The following is a 17,721-nucleotide window of genomic DNA, read 5'->3' on the forward strand; positions in this document are numbered from 1 at the left end:
CAGAGGCCCACAGTCAGCACACGGCTAAGCTCAGAGTGCAGACAGCAGAGACTGATGGCCCCTCTCAGTCACCTACCATTTCTTTGTGGTTGGGGTAGTAAGTCTGCTCAATGAGTGGGAACTTTTCTCCTCCCAGTGTCTTGTAGATGGCCACCAGCTGGGCAAACTGCAAAAGAGAAGCAAAGGTTTCAGTTTACCCAGACAGCTTCTGGAACAGACAAAATGGCGATCCATTGAACAAATATTTATTGAGCATCTGCTCCACTGAGGGCTTTGTGCAAAGTGCTCTGAGGATATAAAAGAGGTGTCCCACCCTCTATACTCCAGGAACATATGCTTCTGTTGGGGAAGGGAGAGAATGAGCTACTATTCACTCAGTGCCTACTCAGTGTTAAAGATATTTCATTTAATCCTCATATCAAACTAATGAGCTAGGGTCTTTATCATCTTCATTTTACATATGAGGCTCAGGAAGGGTAGGTGACTGCCTAAAGCCACAGTGCTACAAAAAAAGGGATAGGTGGAGTTGAAATTTGGGTCTCTAAAACGCTAACCACCATCATCTCTAGAGATGGCAAGTGATGAAGCTGGATGGGGGAACAAGGGGCCCAGTCTTGGAAATTCAAATGCCAAGGAAAAGAAATCATGGAACGCAGCAAAGACAGAGCCCGTCTTCTGGACTTACTGCTCATCTAAGAACTGAACTCACTGGACCCTTCACCTATGAGAAGCCCCAACAGCTCCAGGGAAAAGGGGTGAAGTGCACGTACTTAAATGTCAGGGTCTGCCTTTGGCGAACATGTAGCGTCCCTGGTGTCCCCTGCCCGCCCCTCTACTTTATAAGGGGAGAAACTGAGACCCAGAGAAGTTGCTCGCTCAAGGTCACAAAGTAGTTGAGCTAGACTCACAGCCAGACCCCTTTAGTCCTAACCCGTAACTCTTCCTTCTCCTTCATGTCACTGCCTTTCAGGCTCTAAAGAGACCGTGCTCTTCCCACAGGAAACTTTCCAGTTCAATCCTTTCACACTCATTCCTCACCTCCACACACACCCACCCCAGAGCACTGGCAGCAGCAGTGATCCAGTGTCTTCTCTCTAGTGCTACTGGGTTCACACTCTAAGCCACTGACACCTGGAACTGCCGGAAGGAAGAGTTGCCAGAGCAAACCGACCTTCTGTTTACTAAAGAAGGGAAAGATAGAACATTTTTCAAAAGCCCAGTTCCTGTTTTCAGTGATGTTAGCACGTGTGTTGGTACGGGGAGACAATAAAAGCCAGAACTGGGTTGTTAGAAAACCAGAGTCTTCTGATTCTTCTTGTTCTGCCCTGAACTTACTAGATGTCCTTGGGCAAATGATGTTGCCTCTCCAGGCCTCATTTTCTTCATATATAAAATAGACAACTGAATTTGGTCAGTTCTTCAGACTTTTTAACCACACACACACACACACACACACACACACACAAAATATATTTTCATTATATTTCCTCCCAAACTCCATGATGAGACTGCTGTTTAGTGATCACTGGCTGTGGTCCTTTTGTGAGTAGAGATAGAATCTGTTATTTTTGAAATGCTGAGAAACATTGGAGTTTCTGGGTCACTTTCCTCAGTGACACACAGTTGGTGGCTCTAGATCTCCAAGGCCTCCTCCGGGGCTGCAAGTATGATTGATGGACCCCCAAGGCCCTAAGATTTTATTATTGGAAGAGACTTCAGAGAGTCTCTAGACCAGACATCTCATCTGACAAATGAGGAGACCAAGGCCAGAGAAGCAAAGGGGAGCACAGGCTCCCACTTCGCGCCTGGAGTTGGGGCTGTGCTGGGACAGAGCCCGGACCCCTTCCTGCCCAGTGCGCTCTTCACTGTACCCTGCCGTCCCTGCTGGGGTTCTCTGCTTCTTCCACTTTCTCTGACTGTCAGGACCACCCCTCAGACCTTTCCTGCATTCTCCAATTCCCTCCACTACCTCACCTTTAGGTCCTGGCTGGCCACTTGGAATGACTGGACTTGTGCTCGGCATCTGGATACCTGCCTGAGCTCCCGAGGCCCTCCAGCCTCCCCAGCCAGCTGATGCCAGCTCTGCCTCACAACCTCTGTCCTGCTGCAGCCCACGCCCTGGGACAGCACCAAGGCAATGTGGGGCCCTATCTTCCCAGTATGTGGGAGAGTTACACAGACACCATGCTGATGCCAACAAGGCCCCCGGCGGGCTCCCAGAGTCCTGGCACAGTCAAGACTAAGATGGCAGCCAGTTCCCATGCACTAAGCTGGTTCCACGGGAGCTCACGCTACCCTCCTCCACCTTCTGTAGTCCCTTCTGCTCAGAGCACTAGGCTTGGCATCTAACCCCTGCCTCCTTGGAAGCTCAGCCTCAGTCACAAGCACACAGTCATCAACTAAACAAAAGTAATACCTGATAATGGTTACTTCCTCTCCACATAGACAAAAGAATGCATTTGGAGCTGGGGGTGGTATTGGCAACGAATAGGAAGATAATGCTCAGCATAACCATTTATCCAATGTATCAGGAAAGATTTCTCAGATGAAATGGGATTTCAAGATCGGTCTGAATTTAATATGTTACCCTTATCCCTCCTGAAATAAAATGCTTCAATTCAACTCTTGTGCATTTGCCTCTAAAAAAACCCCACATAGAGTGACAGGATTTTCAGATAAATCTGCAGCAATATGGCAGGCGGCACTCTTACTCTCCCTGGAATGCTACTTTCACTGATTGGTCTTACTTCTGCTTCCAAACTCCCCGTGTGCCTGCCCTGAGCAATCTATGAAATAGCCGATGTGCTCAGAGACAAGGTGGAGCCTTCACAACACGGCTTGAGGCATCTCCTCATGCCAGGAGCAGCCACAGTATTAGAAAACACACACCAAAGTCATCATCTCAGAGGGAAGCCCCCTTCAGAGACACCAGATTTGTTCATCCCCATGAACAGGCAAAGAATATATAAAATGCCATTAGTGTGCCAGCTGCTTAGTGAAAATGAAGGGAGAACTTGGTGTGTGGCCAGGGAGCCCTGCGGTTCCCCTGCGATGCCAACGGCAATGTGCTGGGACTGTGAACGGGTGAGAATGTGAACCCTCACCAGATCCCAGATCCCAGGAGGGGCAAAGCCCCAGCCTAGGCTCTCTGACCCGCCCCTCCCTGGCCACCGGCACAGTTCTGGAACATGCAGCATGGAATAAGTTTCTTTCAGATCCCCAGGACTGGGGGCTGTAACACCAGGCTGGCAGACTGGAGGCAGGTGCTGTGATTACTCCTTGTTTCATGCTCACGCTCAGTTGCTCAGTCATGTCTGACTCTTTGTGACCGCCCCTCTATGGACTATAACCCACCAGGCGCCTCTGTCCACGGGATTTTCCAGGCAAGGATACTGGAGTGGGTTGCCATTTCCTTCTCCAGGGGATCCTCCCAACCCAAGGATCAAACCTGCATCTCCCGCATTTACAGGCAGATTATCACTGAGCCACCTGGGAAGCCTCTATTCCTAGTTTACAGACAAAGAAACCAGGGCACAGAGTGGTTTAGTCAGGAGGCTGATTAGTGAGATTGCCCAGAAGAAAAGCTGACACTAGCAGAACCACCCTGTGTGGCTATGAGGGAGCCAAATTCTAGCAAGTATTGAAGGGGTGAGGGAGGAAAGGGCTAGGGCATGAGTGCAGCACGGAAGGCCATGTGACTAAGGGGAAGCTTGTTGAAGGCCTCATATGCGCTCTCCTGTGAGCAGCAACCCATTCAAATCACACAACTCCTGCAGCTGGTTTTTGCAGAACTCTTGGACTCCAAGTCCTCAGGCCAGACAGAGGGAAAGGCTGAACAAGGGGCCGCTACAGCAGCTCCCAGATCTTTCGACTCCTCGCTCACTGGTCTTCCTCTCACACTGTCAGGTCTCCCTGGCTTCCAAGGAAATAGGAAGGCTGAGTTCAGGTGTAAGAGCAGAGGTGATGGGTCCTTTCGGTTAAAAACAAAAACAAAAACAACACCACCGCTCCAGCTCCCTGAGTGGGAGAAGCTTGGGGTCTGGGAACTCCACAGCCACCAGTGCCATGACCCTTGGCAAGCCAGTGTGTGAGAGCTGAAATAACCCTTGAAAAACAAGAAGAGAAGGATGTGACCAGGGGCAGGTGTTTCCTTCTGAAAGGAGCAGCCTGGAGCGGCAGAGTTCTAGGAGCTGGGTCCCCTCGGCAGTCAGAGGGGAGGCTGGGGTAGCCTAGAACCGTCTCAGGCCGTTTCCTCTCCCAGCTGCACTCTTCTCTCTGCTCAGAGGCTTCCACTGCCTCCAAGATTTCCAGATTATCCCAGGAAGAGAACACGAGACCAGCTTCTTCCTCACATGGTAACCCAGCTTATGCGAGGGATGGTGTCAGAGAAATCCTGGCTCTGAAACTTTGGTGAGTTACTGAATCCTCTCTGGGTCTCATTTCTCTGTAAAAAGTGATAATAATGATAATAACACCTTCCTTGTAAAGCTATTATGAGGATTAAATGAAGTTCATGTAGGAAAATCTCCGAAGCTGGCATCACATCGTAAGTGGTCTTATACTCCTTACCTTCCTTCTGAAAATGGTCACATCTCAGCCATGAAGGAGTGAGAGCCGATTATCTCAGAGGGCACTTCCAGAGCATAAAAGTGCCTGATTTGGTATGTGTGTGGATGAATCTCATTTTAAGGTTGCTGAGACACTTGGTAGGACTCTGACACTGACATCCCTCTGAGGTGCACCATCCCCTTGGTCCCCACTGGCCTCAGGCCTTTCCAATGGTTAGATCTTTTGGAGGCAAGAAGTAGGTGTTTTTATTGCTGTATCTGATGGCTGCAGACCTGGAAGGGCTCCTTCACAGAATCTTTGTGTGACTCTGCTGTGAGGCCAAAGGTCCTTTCTGCAGCAGAGGCAGCCCAGCCCGTGACAACAAAGTCCTACTGTGAGAGCCTGCCCCACCCCATGCCCCAGCTGAAGCTCCTCCCACATCTTCTCAGCTGGCCCCTCACAGTGTCTGGATCAACAGAGGTCCTTCTAGGGACCTGGAGACAGAGGATCAGGATGCTGCCCTTTTACCTGAGGGAAGAGGGACTCACTCACCACCCACGGCTTGTCACAGAAGTTGTAAATGGACTCCAGGGAGTTGATGCTGGGGAGGCCTGCGTACTGCATGCCAATGATCAGGTGGCGGAAGTCCTCATTCTCTGCCATGCCGAACGCATGCTGCCGGATGAGCACAAAGTCTGGCCGGAAGGACCTGGAAAGAATGTAGAAGCAAGTCTGCCACCAACCAGCACCTCAGGTCACATATCCTCTTGTCTCCCATCTCCAAAGCCCAAGACAGGGAAGGGGTTACCTGAGCCAAGACCCTCATTCTGTCATGACTGTTTTCTTATGGACTAGGAAATGAGATATTATGTAGGCACTTCTCAAAGGAGATTTGAACAGATTTCTGAAATTCTTTTCCTCTAGAAAAGACCCTGATGCTGTGAAAGATTGAGGGTGGGAGGAGGAGAGGGTGACAGAGGATGAAATGGTTGGATGCCATCACTGACTCAAAGGACACGAGTTTGAGCAAACTCCAAGAAATGGTGAAGCACAGGTGAGCCTGGCATGCTGCAGTCCATGGGGTTGCTAAGAGTCGGACATGACTTGGCGACTGAACAATTCCTCTGGGTTAAGCACTGTCTTTTTCTAAGGTGCAGAAGCCCTCGGGGAGGGGGGAAGAAATACTTTTAGACCGCCACACCTTAAGTCAACAAGAATTTTCTGTGTCCCTGTGGATGAGAGTGGAAACTCCTGTGGCTCTGGAGTTGGCACCCCCGAGGGGGTCCCAGCAGACTCTGAAGACACCACACTTGGCTGACTTCACTGCCCTGCCCCAAAGATCCCTGACCTCAGCATCCTGCTCTGACTCCTCAAGCTGCTCCTTAAAGATGCCGTGCCCTCAGCAGCTCCCCAGGTGAGCTAGGGTCCAGGCTGGCTGAGAATAGATGCCAGACACCCCAGTGTTATTCCTCCAAAGCAGATTTAGGGAGGGGCACGAATGTTTCCACAGAGCTGAGGTTGAGCAACTGGCTACAGGAAGCTGAGAGTACAGTGTGTTCCCAGGCACGGGAAGGCTCCCTGTGTTTCACCTCCAGACAGCAGAGCTCCACAAGATCAGGGCCCCGACTTCATGCCCTGACACCTGAGGAACCTCACCTTCCCAGACAGTCAGTTCTGTGGCAGCATCTCCCCTCAAGGTTCCAGGCCTCGGCCATTTCACACATGTGCAGTGACGGACCTGGTTCTCTGCCCTGGGACCCACCCAATTCCCGCCTACTGCTCCAGCCCTACCTGGGCTCAGAGATCAGTCTTTCAAAGTAGAGGTGGGCCGACCTCCTTGCGCCCGAGTTCTGGGAAACTGGCTCCGTCAAATGCCTGAGACCAAACCTTATATCCCGGTTACTGAAACTGAGCTCCAGGCTTGCAGTCAGCGCCGGGTCCCCACACTGGTGATGGGGAAGGCCTGCCTTGATTTTGCCAGATCCCTCCCAGCTTGCTGATCCGGGCCCCCTTGTTGCCACCCATTCGTGTCACGGATCCCCATGACCTACTCCACTTGCCACTGGGGGAGCCCACCATCGTCTCTAGAAGGAGCTTCCTGAGTGCTCCCCGACCATGGGTGGGCAGCTCTTTTCTGTCCTCCTCAGACTCCAGGATGGATGAGCTCACACTCCCTGACATTTGGCTCCAGACACCTGAGTGCTGCCTTCCCTGTCACAGACCAGGTCCGGTTGGACACTGGTGGCCTTGGGGTCAGGGCAGCGCAGGTTGAAAAAGGGAAAAGGGTGAAGCGAGGACTCTTTCTGGAGCAAGACCCTAATGCCTGGAACCCTGAGGCCACACTGAGTCCTGGGAAAGAATAACAATGTGGAAACCATGCTCCCTCATCTGGAATCTTCATCACCTCCCACACAGAATTGTTGCATTACAATTGATGACGTCTACATGTCACCTAGCACCCCACCTGCAGCGTAAGTGCTTTGTAATTACAAATTTTCTTCCACTCACAGTCAATGTCCCTCTGACCCAGGCTTTCCTATCAAGACTTAGGAGTTCCCAGAAATTTGGAGTATAGAACACTGAGAAGGGCGTTAAAAGAATTCACATAGTACACAGGGCTCTGCTGCCAACTCACTGAGTGAACGGAAGCAAATCCATGTAACATGGGAGGCTGGACCAGAGCAGAGGTTTTTAAACTCCCCCCGGGCCCTTTTCTTTTAAAGCAATAGAATCGTGTTTTCCAGGGGAAATACACTGAGAGATAAAAGTCCAGAGCTGCACGGGCTGAAGTGGGGCTGGAGTCCTCCAACACCTCTGATGGGAATCATCCAGTGACTGCAAAGTGAGCTCTGTGTCCATGGAGCTTCCTTTACCATGGAACTAAGACATCTGTAAGGGCCAGAGCCAGCTTTCTCTGCCTCCTTCCACCACCGCCACACAGCACATGTCATCGAGGTCTGTACACTACACATGGCATGCCAGAGACAGTGGCAGTGACCCCGAAGACAGAAAAGACCTTACCGGACCACCTTTGTGCCATTCCGGAGCACCTGCATATCCACGGCGTAGGTACCATCCGCGTGGGCCACCAGGTTGAGCTCTGAAAATTCCGCCTGGAAAATAACAGGAGGGGCTTAAGAGCATGGATTTCACCTTCTGTGTTTCTTACTATGATAGAACATAACTAAATAAAATTAGCAGTAGGGGAGTGAGCCCTACAGTCCTGACTCTGAGAGGCGCCCCCCATAAAGCAGCAGCAGCAATATCTTTTCCACCAAACATGTATTTACAGTTTGCAAAGCATTTCCTCAAACTGATCCCATCTACTCTCATAGCCACTCTATGAGGCAGGAGGGACAGAAATAATTATCCTTATTTACCAAAGGAGCAGTTAAGTGACTTTTCTGGACAAACAAAGCTTACTGTTGGCCGAGACAGGAGCAAAACTCAGGGCTTCCAACTCCCCACCCAGCATCTTTTGTGCTGCCTCTCTGCAGAACAGGAATGCAAACTGAGGCAAATATGCCCTTTCTCCGTCTCATAAAGCACCAAGTTTTCATTTAGGAAATTGGGTTTTGGTGCTGCTCTGGCCCAGTGAGATGCATAAGATGTTTTACTTATTCTCTCTGGGTGGACAGCTTCTCCCATCAATAAGATGGAAATAATTTTTATCAACCTTGCCTAACAAGTTATTTTAAGAACTGAATGCAGCAATGGATAGAAAGAGTAAATCTGTAAATCCCAGCACACTGTGTAAGGAATGATGAGTAGCTTCTATCGTTACATAGAAAATATATGCTCTGGGTAAACCGGACATCCCCTCTCCCCCCAACTCAAATGGACCTAATCTCTATTTATCATGAAGCAAAGGGTACAGGAAGATAAAAAAAATGAGGCTTTCAGGACTTCACTGCATTAAAACCAGGAGGTGTTCTTTGTTAAGTTCTCTCTGAAGTGCAGCCTTGGGCACAGAGGAGGCCTCACTGGAGGCTGCACACCTGAGTGGCAGACATGTATCTACCAAGCAAGACCTTGCCACCACAGTGGAGGTGTGGCCGTGTCCTCGGAAGACATTCCTCTACAGTGTGCCTCAGCCTGAGGACCTTGCACCCCCAGAGGCCCTAAGAGCTACACTGCTCGCCTCCCTAGAGACCCCAGAGCCATGAAGAGAAGTCAGGGGAGTTGAAAGATGCAGCCTTCAAGACCGGGTCTCTTAGAGAGAGGAATCCTGGAAAGGGCAGGGGGAGGAGGTGGAGAGCCTAGAAGCTAGTGATAGACCCTGATCTTTTCACTTGGCAGCCCCAGACGGTTCACTCCAGAGTGTCAAGAGGGCCCCACGATGGTGCAGATGCAATCCTGGGCTCAGGGTGGTTACCTGTTCCACTTTGATATCATAATCTCCAAGGACTTTTTTGCCCCGAAAGCACTTGGCCCTGGAAAAACAGGAAAAACAAAACAAAACCCACACCTATTAGTTTTGTACAGGTGTTTGTCATCAGAAATTCACTCTCACAAAGATGAGGAGGACCACGGCACACAGAATCCCAGAATGAGAGTCAAGAGACTTGGGTCAGTGTTAGACCTTGGTCTACTACCAGATCACCATGAGAGAGCCTCCAGGCAAACCATGGCCTTTCCTCTCTAAAATAAACCAAAAGGCCTTTCACTCTCAGGCTGTGCGCTTTTGTGAAAACAGTTGCTGTCATGTTTTGGCTACAAAAGAAGTCCAGGAGTAGGATTTCCCTGACGAGGTTCCTGGTAAAAACCAGGTCAGTTTATGCCTCACTGTGGTCTCCTTATCTTTCCCCATCCTGCGTTTCACTCTGGTTTTCTAGTTGGTTTCCACCCTTGGAATTTTAGTTTCTGAAGAAACTAAAACTATTTTACCCCTTCATACCCATACTTCCAGAAAGGATTTGAGGCAATTGATAATTTAAAAAGCAAATATAACCAATAAAACAAGGATGAAAGGAGAGTCAATGAATGAAGCAGAGTTAATTATACCAGAAAAATAGTGGGGCGGGGGAGAGGCTTAGGAAAACTACTATAATCGAACACAAAACCTCTCCTGTGTTTCTGAACAGTCAAGGGAATGAGTCAAGCCTAGATAAACCGTACTTATTATCTTCTCATTTTGTCACAAGCCAGAGAAACCTTGCAGTACAGCTGCTGGTAAGAGCACTGAGTTTGTGCTTGTATTTAGAGCCAGTGCTACTTTGCCCTTCACCTACCCTTCCTCTCATGAGAGTTTCTTATCTGCCTTTTTAGGCTGCTTCTCCATCTGTCAAAAGGGCCTTTCCACACTGTACCTAGGTTGGCCTTGCTTTCCCAGTGCTTGAAATTTCAAAGCAGCATGTCTCACTGGAGGTTTTCTAAAGCCCTTCTCCAAAACAAAGGGATAAACTAACATTTACTAGGACTCATATTCTAGGAATTATATGTTAGTTGCTTTCAAGAACATCTCATTTAACTCTCATAACTACTTATGAGATGGGAAGGAGGGCATTCATTTTTGAGATGGGGAAACCAAGACTCAGAGGAAAAACCGGCATATTCAAGGTCAAACAGCAAGTGAGTGACAGAAGCAATAATCACGCGCTAGTCTGAGCCCAGAGCTGTCGGCCTTGCACAGCACTGCCTCTGCTTGTTCATTCTTGCCATCTTCAATCCCACCATCACGAAAACTGACTTGACGTGTATGCTGTGTCACAAGTTTCTTGTCCCATTTTCCTTCTTCCACTGAGAAAGCACTTGAAGTTGTGAGCGCTAGTTCCATTTCAAATACTTCCCGCCCTAGTTCCTGTGAACTGCCCAGGATGGGGCCAGGCTATTTCCTTTCCTCTCTGGTCCTGGAACAGTCTGTTCCAGGAAGTTGTCATTTGTCCTGTCCAGGTCCCTGGCTACCCTCAAAGTGCTCCTCAGAGGCACTCAGCCATCCTAGAACTGGATCTCCGAAGCTCGTCTCCCTACCTCTGCCCTAGTTCCTCACTGTGCTTCATCAGCTTGCTTCCAGAGTCCCGTCCAACATTCATAGCTCAGCAAGCCCCTCAGGCAAAGGTCATGTAGCACATCCAGTCCCTTTCATGGTTCCATCTTAGTTGTGGGCTTAAGTAATAGTCTACGCACTGCTCTATCACTGCTCTGGGGATCTTGTGGACTCCATAGGTCTTTGTCCACAACTCTAAACAGGAGGAACTGGAATAAAAAATGATGCCATGAGGTTCCTCGCTTGTGTTGGTGAGCTGTGTCTACCTTGCTACCAGCAATGCTTTCCTGATGCTTCCTCCCAGCTTCCTATCTCTAAATACCTGCCACCCCAGTCTTAACCAGTGGTGGAAGAATGATCTCAGAACTGCTCGTCTCAGTTGGTCATTTCAGTTTAATAGTAAAAGACTGGTTAAAAGATAACAATGCATCGTAAACCCTTCAGCAGGAAAGGAGAATAAACGTTTCATGGACCATTTGTTTTGTGTGTGGCAGTTTTAAGTTACTAGTTTTTAAAAATCAGTACTTTTTAATGGAAACAACTTGAAAAAAATCCGTCACAAGATCTGAGATCCAATTTTAAAAAAAAGTTTAATAAGAAAAGAGGTCTCCTTCTGTGAGGTATGTCCCAGAGGCATAGACAATAACCTCTCATTTGGTATGACGTCTTGCATTTTCAAAGCACATCTCTTGCCTTATTTGTTCCTTACAACTCTGTGAAGTGGCCAGGATAGACTGTGCTGTCCACTTGACTAAGGGGGAAAGAAAGCCAGAGCAGCTAAATAATATGCTCAAAATCACAGAGAAGTTCACAGGAGTTAAGGCTAACACTAGTAGTTTATATCTAGGTACTTAGACACTGCCAAGTTTTTTAATTCACTCATTTATTTTGTGGGTTTTGAACACTGATACTGAAGTATAATTATAGATTCTGGCTGTGTTTATCTGCCACTTCCTGCACCTGCCCATTGACCAAGTTGGCTAATGACCCTGTTTTCATGCCTTCTCCCCACCCCCACCTCTCCAATTATCTTAATGTCTTTTCCTGAAGGTACTCTGCCCTGTTGGAAACCTGGGTTTGTGTTTCCCGGCTTCAGGTCACTGGCCCCTCTTGGCTATGCCACATCCTATAGAACAGTAGTCAAGGCAGCAGGCAACGGAGCAGGCATTGGTGGCAGGCAAGGTGGCAGGCAACAGAGCCTTCTTGAGGATGAGCACATTCTCCCAGGTGTCTTCATGGAAAATTTTTTTGTAATTTACAAACAAGTGAGAAAATTACTTCCTGATCCTAAGAGAGCACTGTTAGGAAGCAGTGTGCTAGGATCCAGAGGGCTTCTGGATCACAGGGCCTAGAACCACAGTTTGGGTAGGAATCCTAGCTGTACACTTTTTTGGTTCTGTGACTTCTGGCAAGTGGCTTAAATGAGAAAAAAAAAAATCAGATGGCTGCATATTGTATGCATGAAACTAATATTGCAAGTCAGTTCTACTTCAATTAAAAAAAACAACATATCTTAGTGATATGATTTCAGCACATAAAATTGATAAGACTTCTTTCTTTCTAATAGTTGCATGAAATTCCATTTCCAGTGTTTGGACTGTTTTTGCTATTACAAACAGAGCTACAATGGCTGACAATTAAAACTATATTCATAAGATTATTTTTTTCCAGCTTTACTAAGGAATAACTGACAAATGAAATTGTAATATTTTCAGTGTCCACCGTGATGACTTGATATATGTCTGCTTTGTGAAATGGGATAACCACAATCGGGTTAACTGCCACACCCATCAGCTCACATTATCACCGTGTGTGTGTATGTGTCTGTGAGCGTGCACTGAGAACACTTCAGATCTGCTCTCTTAGCAAATTTGAAGTGCATGATGCGTTATGGGTAGCTGCAGCCATTGTGCATTAGGAGGGTAATGTGCTGCAGAAGCGCTGGTGCGGAAGAGAGAGAATGGTTCCTGCCGTCAGCACACTGCCTCCCACCGAAGAAAAGGACACCACCACGCTCCACAGTGTCTGAGCATCTGGGAACGTCACTTCACCTCCCTTAATTACTCCCCTCAGTCCCTTGCTTAAGTTGGGCACAGAGAAGGGTCTCAGTAAGGACTTCCGGACTGCCAGTCTTGCCAGATCAATCGAGTTCACTCCCTCATGCTCAATCTAAACAGAAACCAAGATGTACATCCTTGAAGCACAGACTAAAAATATCTATGGTGCCTGGGTTGTCAATTTCCCCCTATTGTCACATTTTCTTAACAAGCCTACCAGCTGAGGATCTATGTGAGTTTAATGGCCTGCAGCTTCCTTGAGGGACAAGGCAATGAACCATCTCCCCTCACTGCTTAAATGAGTAGATTTAACTCTTCTTACTCAAGGCACAGAACTCTCTCAGGAATCCCCATTCACTGGCCAACTAGGGCTCACGAGGCTGTGGAGACCTCATTAGAGATAATTCCGCTAAGGCCACCTCAAAACTTGGCCCAACTTTGGCAAGCCCAGCTTAAATACTCCCTCTTTGCGCATGGGAAAATGGAGAAACGTCTAGAAACAGGAGCTCAGTTCAGGCCTAGTTCTACCACTTCTCAGCTGTGTGACTTTGGGCAAGTAACAGCCTCTTTGAGCCTCAGATTTGTCAAGTATAAAATAGGGCTAATAATGATTTTCATAATAATAGTAAACATTCACTACGTACTAACCACTATTCTAAGAAGCCCCAAATATTCTATGTATTTTACCTCATTTAATAATACCCGGCTGTTGTGAAGATTTAATGAAGCCAGATGAAAATAAATGACATGAAAGTGTTTTGGAAACTCTGAAATATTATGGCAATATAAAGTTGTTGTTCAGTCACTCTGTCATGTCCGACTCTTTGAGACCTCATGGAGTGAAGCAAGCCAGCCTTCCCTGTCCTTCACTATCTCCCGGAGTTTGCTCAAACTCATGTCTATTGAGTCGGTGATGCCATCCAACCATCTCATCCTTTGTCGCCCCCTTTTCCTCCTGCCCTCAATCTTTCCTAACATCAGGGTCTTTTCCAGTGAGTCAGCTCTTCACATCAGTTGGCCGAAGTACTGGAGCTTCAGCTTCAGCATCAGTACTTCCAGTGAATATTCAGGGTTGAATTTCTTTAAGGACTGACTATTGGCAAAATGCAACAAACATTCACACACCAGGTATTATTGCTATCTCACCACAGCCAACAGGATTCTTTCTCTTCTGAACTTTTGTCTCATTTCTCATCTACTCATGATATTTGGCTCATGGCCTCATCATCTGATATTACCTTTCAAACTCAGTTATCTAATAACGTGTGTCACCACTCCCCAACTCCAGCCTCAGACCATTAGAATAGAGCAATACTTCAAAGCAAGGAATATGAATACAAACCTGGACTTTTCATCATCTTGGATTTTAAATATTATGTTCTTTTGTCATATTATGTGCTCTGAGTTAAGACCTGTACAAATAGAATCATCCTATCTATAGATTTCCAACTCCTTCCAACTCCTCCTTATTCACAATCAGGGCTTGTTTCTTCACCTGAGATGTTAGGAGTGATGGTGTTGGCTGAAGAGATGTAGAAAGCCAGAAGAGGCCACCTCAGGACTGAGTGGACTGTGTCTCTACAGGTCCAGCTGTCTTCTCCTTTCTTCTCGCATGTGCACGTCCCAGGGTGTCATGTTCTTTCTTCCCTCTTCTTCCCCACATGAAAATCTGTTCTCAGTTTCCATCTACACTGGAACTAAAGGACCTAAAAACAGTCTGGAGTGTAAATCCCCCCAGGGCGCCTAAAGTTCTTACAGGGATCAAAACTTCAAGCTAGAAGATGAGAGCACTAACGAAGTACCTAGGGGCTTCCCAGGTGGCTCAGTGGTAAAGAATCTGCCTGTCATTGCAGGGGACACGGGTTCGATCTCTGGGTCAAGAAGATCCCCTGGAGAAGGAAATGGCAACCCACTCCAGTATTCTTGCCTGGAGAACCCCTGGACAGAGGAGCCTGGTGCGCTATAGTCCATGGGGTCGCAAAAGAGCAGGACACGACTGAGCGACTAAAACAAACGGTGTACCTAGTAGTGCCTAGCACTGACCCAGACATTTACCTCCAACAAGACGCTTAGTTTCTGGCTCTTACTGTCTCTAACCTGGGCCCTATTCTTTGGGCCAAGCATCTCAAGGCATCAAGAAGCTAGAAAATAAACCAGGAATAGTAGAGGAGGCCATCTCCCACCCTACACTCAAAGGGTGAATCAGGCCTGCCCGTCTTGGAGAGTCTGTGAGTGCCTGCCGCCACCCCCTGGCAGCAAGTGTACTGCAGACATGCCTGGCTCCCAGCGCAGCCACCCACTGAGCCAACTCCACTGGCCCAGTGACAGCCAGTGCTTATTTCCTGCCCTGACAAATCATGTCTGAAAATTCACCAATTCTTCTAAAAAGTGTGTGTCCACATACCTCAAGCTAGAGAGCTGGCTTTCTGCCATCTGTAGAAAGAAAGGATGTGATCCGTGAGTAAATTCAGCAACAATGTACTGAACACCCAGTGGTAGGTACTGGAAATGCAAAAATGCATCAGTAGTTGCCAAGTAGAGAATGCACAGTCTAGAAAGAGACCAATATTCCTATGGTAATCGCTAAGGACCCTTTCAACTTTTAAGATTTATAACGAATATTCACATCCCCACCTTTCAATCTTTTCCTTTAAAAATATTTAATGCACACAACTAAAATAGCAGCAATGAAAGCTTCACATAGCCCAGGAAGATGTACAGTGAACAGTAAGTTTTCTCTGTTTTCATGAAGCTTGCAGGTTAGCGGAGAACAGAAGCATGAATAAAAGATGATAATACGTGGTACAAGCAAGTGGTCACGGGGTGCAGACAAGGCGCTGTGGGAACCCAAAGGAGGGAGTTCTCTTTGCCTGGAGGAGCCTGGGAAGGCTCCAGGATGCAGCTGGCCTTAAAGAATGAGCAGGAATTTGCCACACAAGAAGGAGAGAGCACAGTGGTTGGCTGCACACAGAGCTCTGCAGTGCCTAGCTGCCTTGGGGGCAGGGCAGGCAGGCTGAGCAGCGAGAGTTGAGGCTCCTTGAAAAAGGGAAGGCCATCAAAGGACTTTAGACTTCAGGCTGAGAAGTTAGGATGTAAGAGCTAGCCTCCAAGAGATCTTTTTAAAAAATTTTTATTATGGAAAATTCTATCCTCAGTAACTAACATTTGGCCAATTTTTTTCATTTATCACCTTCACTGTTGTTGTTGGGACTACTGTTTGAGTGTCCTCTGTTTGTTCTTAATATTTCGTCTGTGCAGTGTAGCAGGTGGGATCTTAGTTCCCAGACCAGGGACTGAACCCACACTCTCTGCAGTGGAAGTTTGGAGTCTTGACCACTGGACCACCAGGGAACTCTCTGTTTAAGTGTTTTAAGACAAATCCCAAATATCACGTTATTTTTCTTGCAAAGTTTTAAGTAATATCTCTAACTGGTAATGGCTTAAAAACTTTTTTCCCTGTGGCAAAATATATATATAACAAAATTTGCCATCGTAACCATTTTCAAGTGTACAATTAGTGGCATTGAGGGTATTCAGTGTTGTGCAACCAAAATCACTATTTCCAAAATGTTTTCATCATCCAAAATAGAAACTCTGCTGCCATTAAGCAGTAACTGTCCATCCCTCACCCCTTCCCAACCCCACAGTCTCTGGTCACACCTAATTTACTTTTCTTTTTTTAAGGAGATTTGCCTATCCTAGGGTAACAACTTTTTAAATAACAATCACTATTTAATAATTAATAATAATGTAAAGCATATCTGTGCTTCATCGCTCAGCTGTATCTGTCTCTTTGCGACCCCATGGACTGTAGCCCACCTCTGTCCATGGGGATTCTCTAGGCAAGAATACGGGAGTGTATTGCCATTTCCTTCTCCAGGGGATCTTTCCAATCCAGGAACTCTGGTCTCCTTCATTGCAGGCAGATTCTTTATGGTCTGAGCCACCAGAGAAGCCTAAGAATACTTGAGTGGGTAGCCTATCCTTTCTCCAGCGGATCTTCCCGACCCAGGAATCGAAGCGGGGTCTCTGAGACAATGTGGATTCTCAGATCTTACGCACATCTGATTGTGTCACCTCTCTGCTTACAATCTTTGGCAGGTCTTGGGAGACAGTTGTGAAAACTTGAATATTAAGTGTCTTTTCTGAGTCTATATTCAAGTTTTCATGACTGTCTCCCAAGATACTGCCAAAGCTTTTAAGCAGAGGTGACATGATCAGATATGCCTACAATCTGAGAGGCCACATTGTTTGGGATGCAGAAGACATGGGAGGGAGCCAACCAGGGCTCCAGATCATTTGGGAAGCAGCTGCAGTAATGAGATGTCAAGATTTGCTGTCTTCCTGGTACATGGCAAACCAACAGCTACTGCACAACACTCATCAGGCAACTCAATGGAGCATCTGATTGATTAGGCCTAGGAACTTAGAAGCCAGCTGGCAAACGACGCTGATGTTAAGAAATAGGATTTAATTATGTGACAGAAGGTGGTACAGGGCAGACACCTCATACAGATGTTCTGGAACAAAGACATAAATGAGAAGTAAAATAGGTGGTAAAGAAAGAAAAGAAAGTGAAGTCGCTCAGTCATGTCTGACTCTTTGCGACCCCATGGACTGTACCCTACCAAGTTCCTCCGTCCATGGGATTTTGCAGGCAAGAATACTGGAGTGGGTTGCCATTTCCTTCTCCAGGAGATCTTCTGGACCCAGGGATTGAACCTGGGTCTACCCACATTGTAGGCAGACGCTTTACCATCTAAGCCACCAGGGAAGTCACTTAGTTGGTAAAGTAAAAGTGAAAGTGAAGTCGCTCAGTCTGTCCGACTCTTTGCGACCCCGTGGACTGTAGCCACAAGGCTCCTCTCTCCATGGGATTCTCCAGGCAAGAATACTGGAGTGGGTTGCCATTTCCTTCTCCAGGGGATCTTCCCCACCCAGGGAAAGGGGTCCTTAAATCCAATTTGGATTTGTAATCTAATTCATTAGTCATAATTCTCTTTTAGTACATGGAAAAATGTCTGTTATGGATAATTGGTTTAGGAATAAGAAACAAATAGGAAAAAGCGAATAGTTTTCTGGATAAAGGCAATGTTCTGCGGCTGGTCCTTGGTATTATTATTAAGTCAG

General features: G+C 47.3%; 1 protein-coding gene across 1 annotated transcript in view; it reads right to left on the reverse strand.

Moving 5' to 3' along the window:
- SYN2 (synapsin II) overlaps nt 1-17,721 on the reverse strand; it is a 152,115-nt gene that overhangs the window by 39,387 nt on the left and 95,007 nt on the right. The window contains exons 2-5 of the mRNA XM_068982317.1: nt 8,924-8,981; nt 7,570-7,661; nt 5,101-5,257; nt 77-166 (exon numbers count right to left, since the gene is read on the reverse strand). Coding sequence (XP_068838418.1) covers nt 77-166; nt 5,101-5,257; nt 7,570-7,661; nt 8,924-8,981 — 397 coding nt within the window. The remainder of the gene's footprint in view (nt 1-76; nt 167-5,100; nt 5,258-7,569; nt 7,662-8,923; nt 8,982-17,721) is intronic.

This window comes from Capricornis sumatraensis, chromosome 10, assembly GCF_032405125.1.
Source record: "Capricornis sumatraensis isolate serow.1 chromosome 10, serow.2, whole genome shotgun sequence".
In the NCBI taxonomy this organism is placed as follows: Eukaryota; Metazoa; Chordata; class Mammalia; order Artiodactyla; family Bovidae; genus Capricornis; species Capricornis sumatraensis.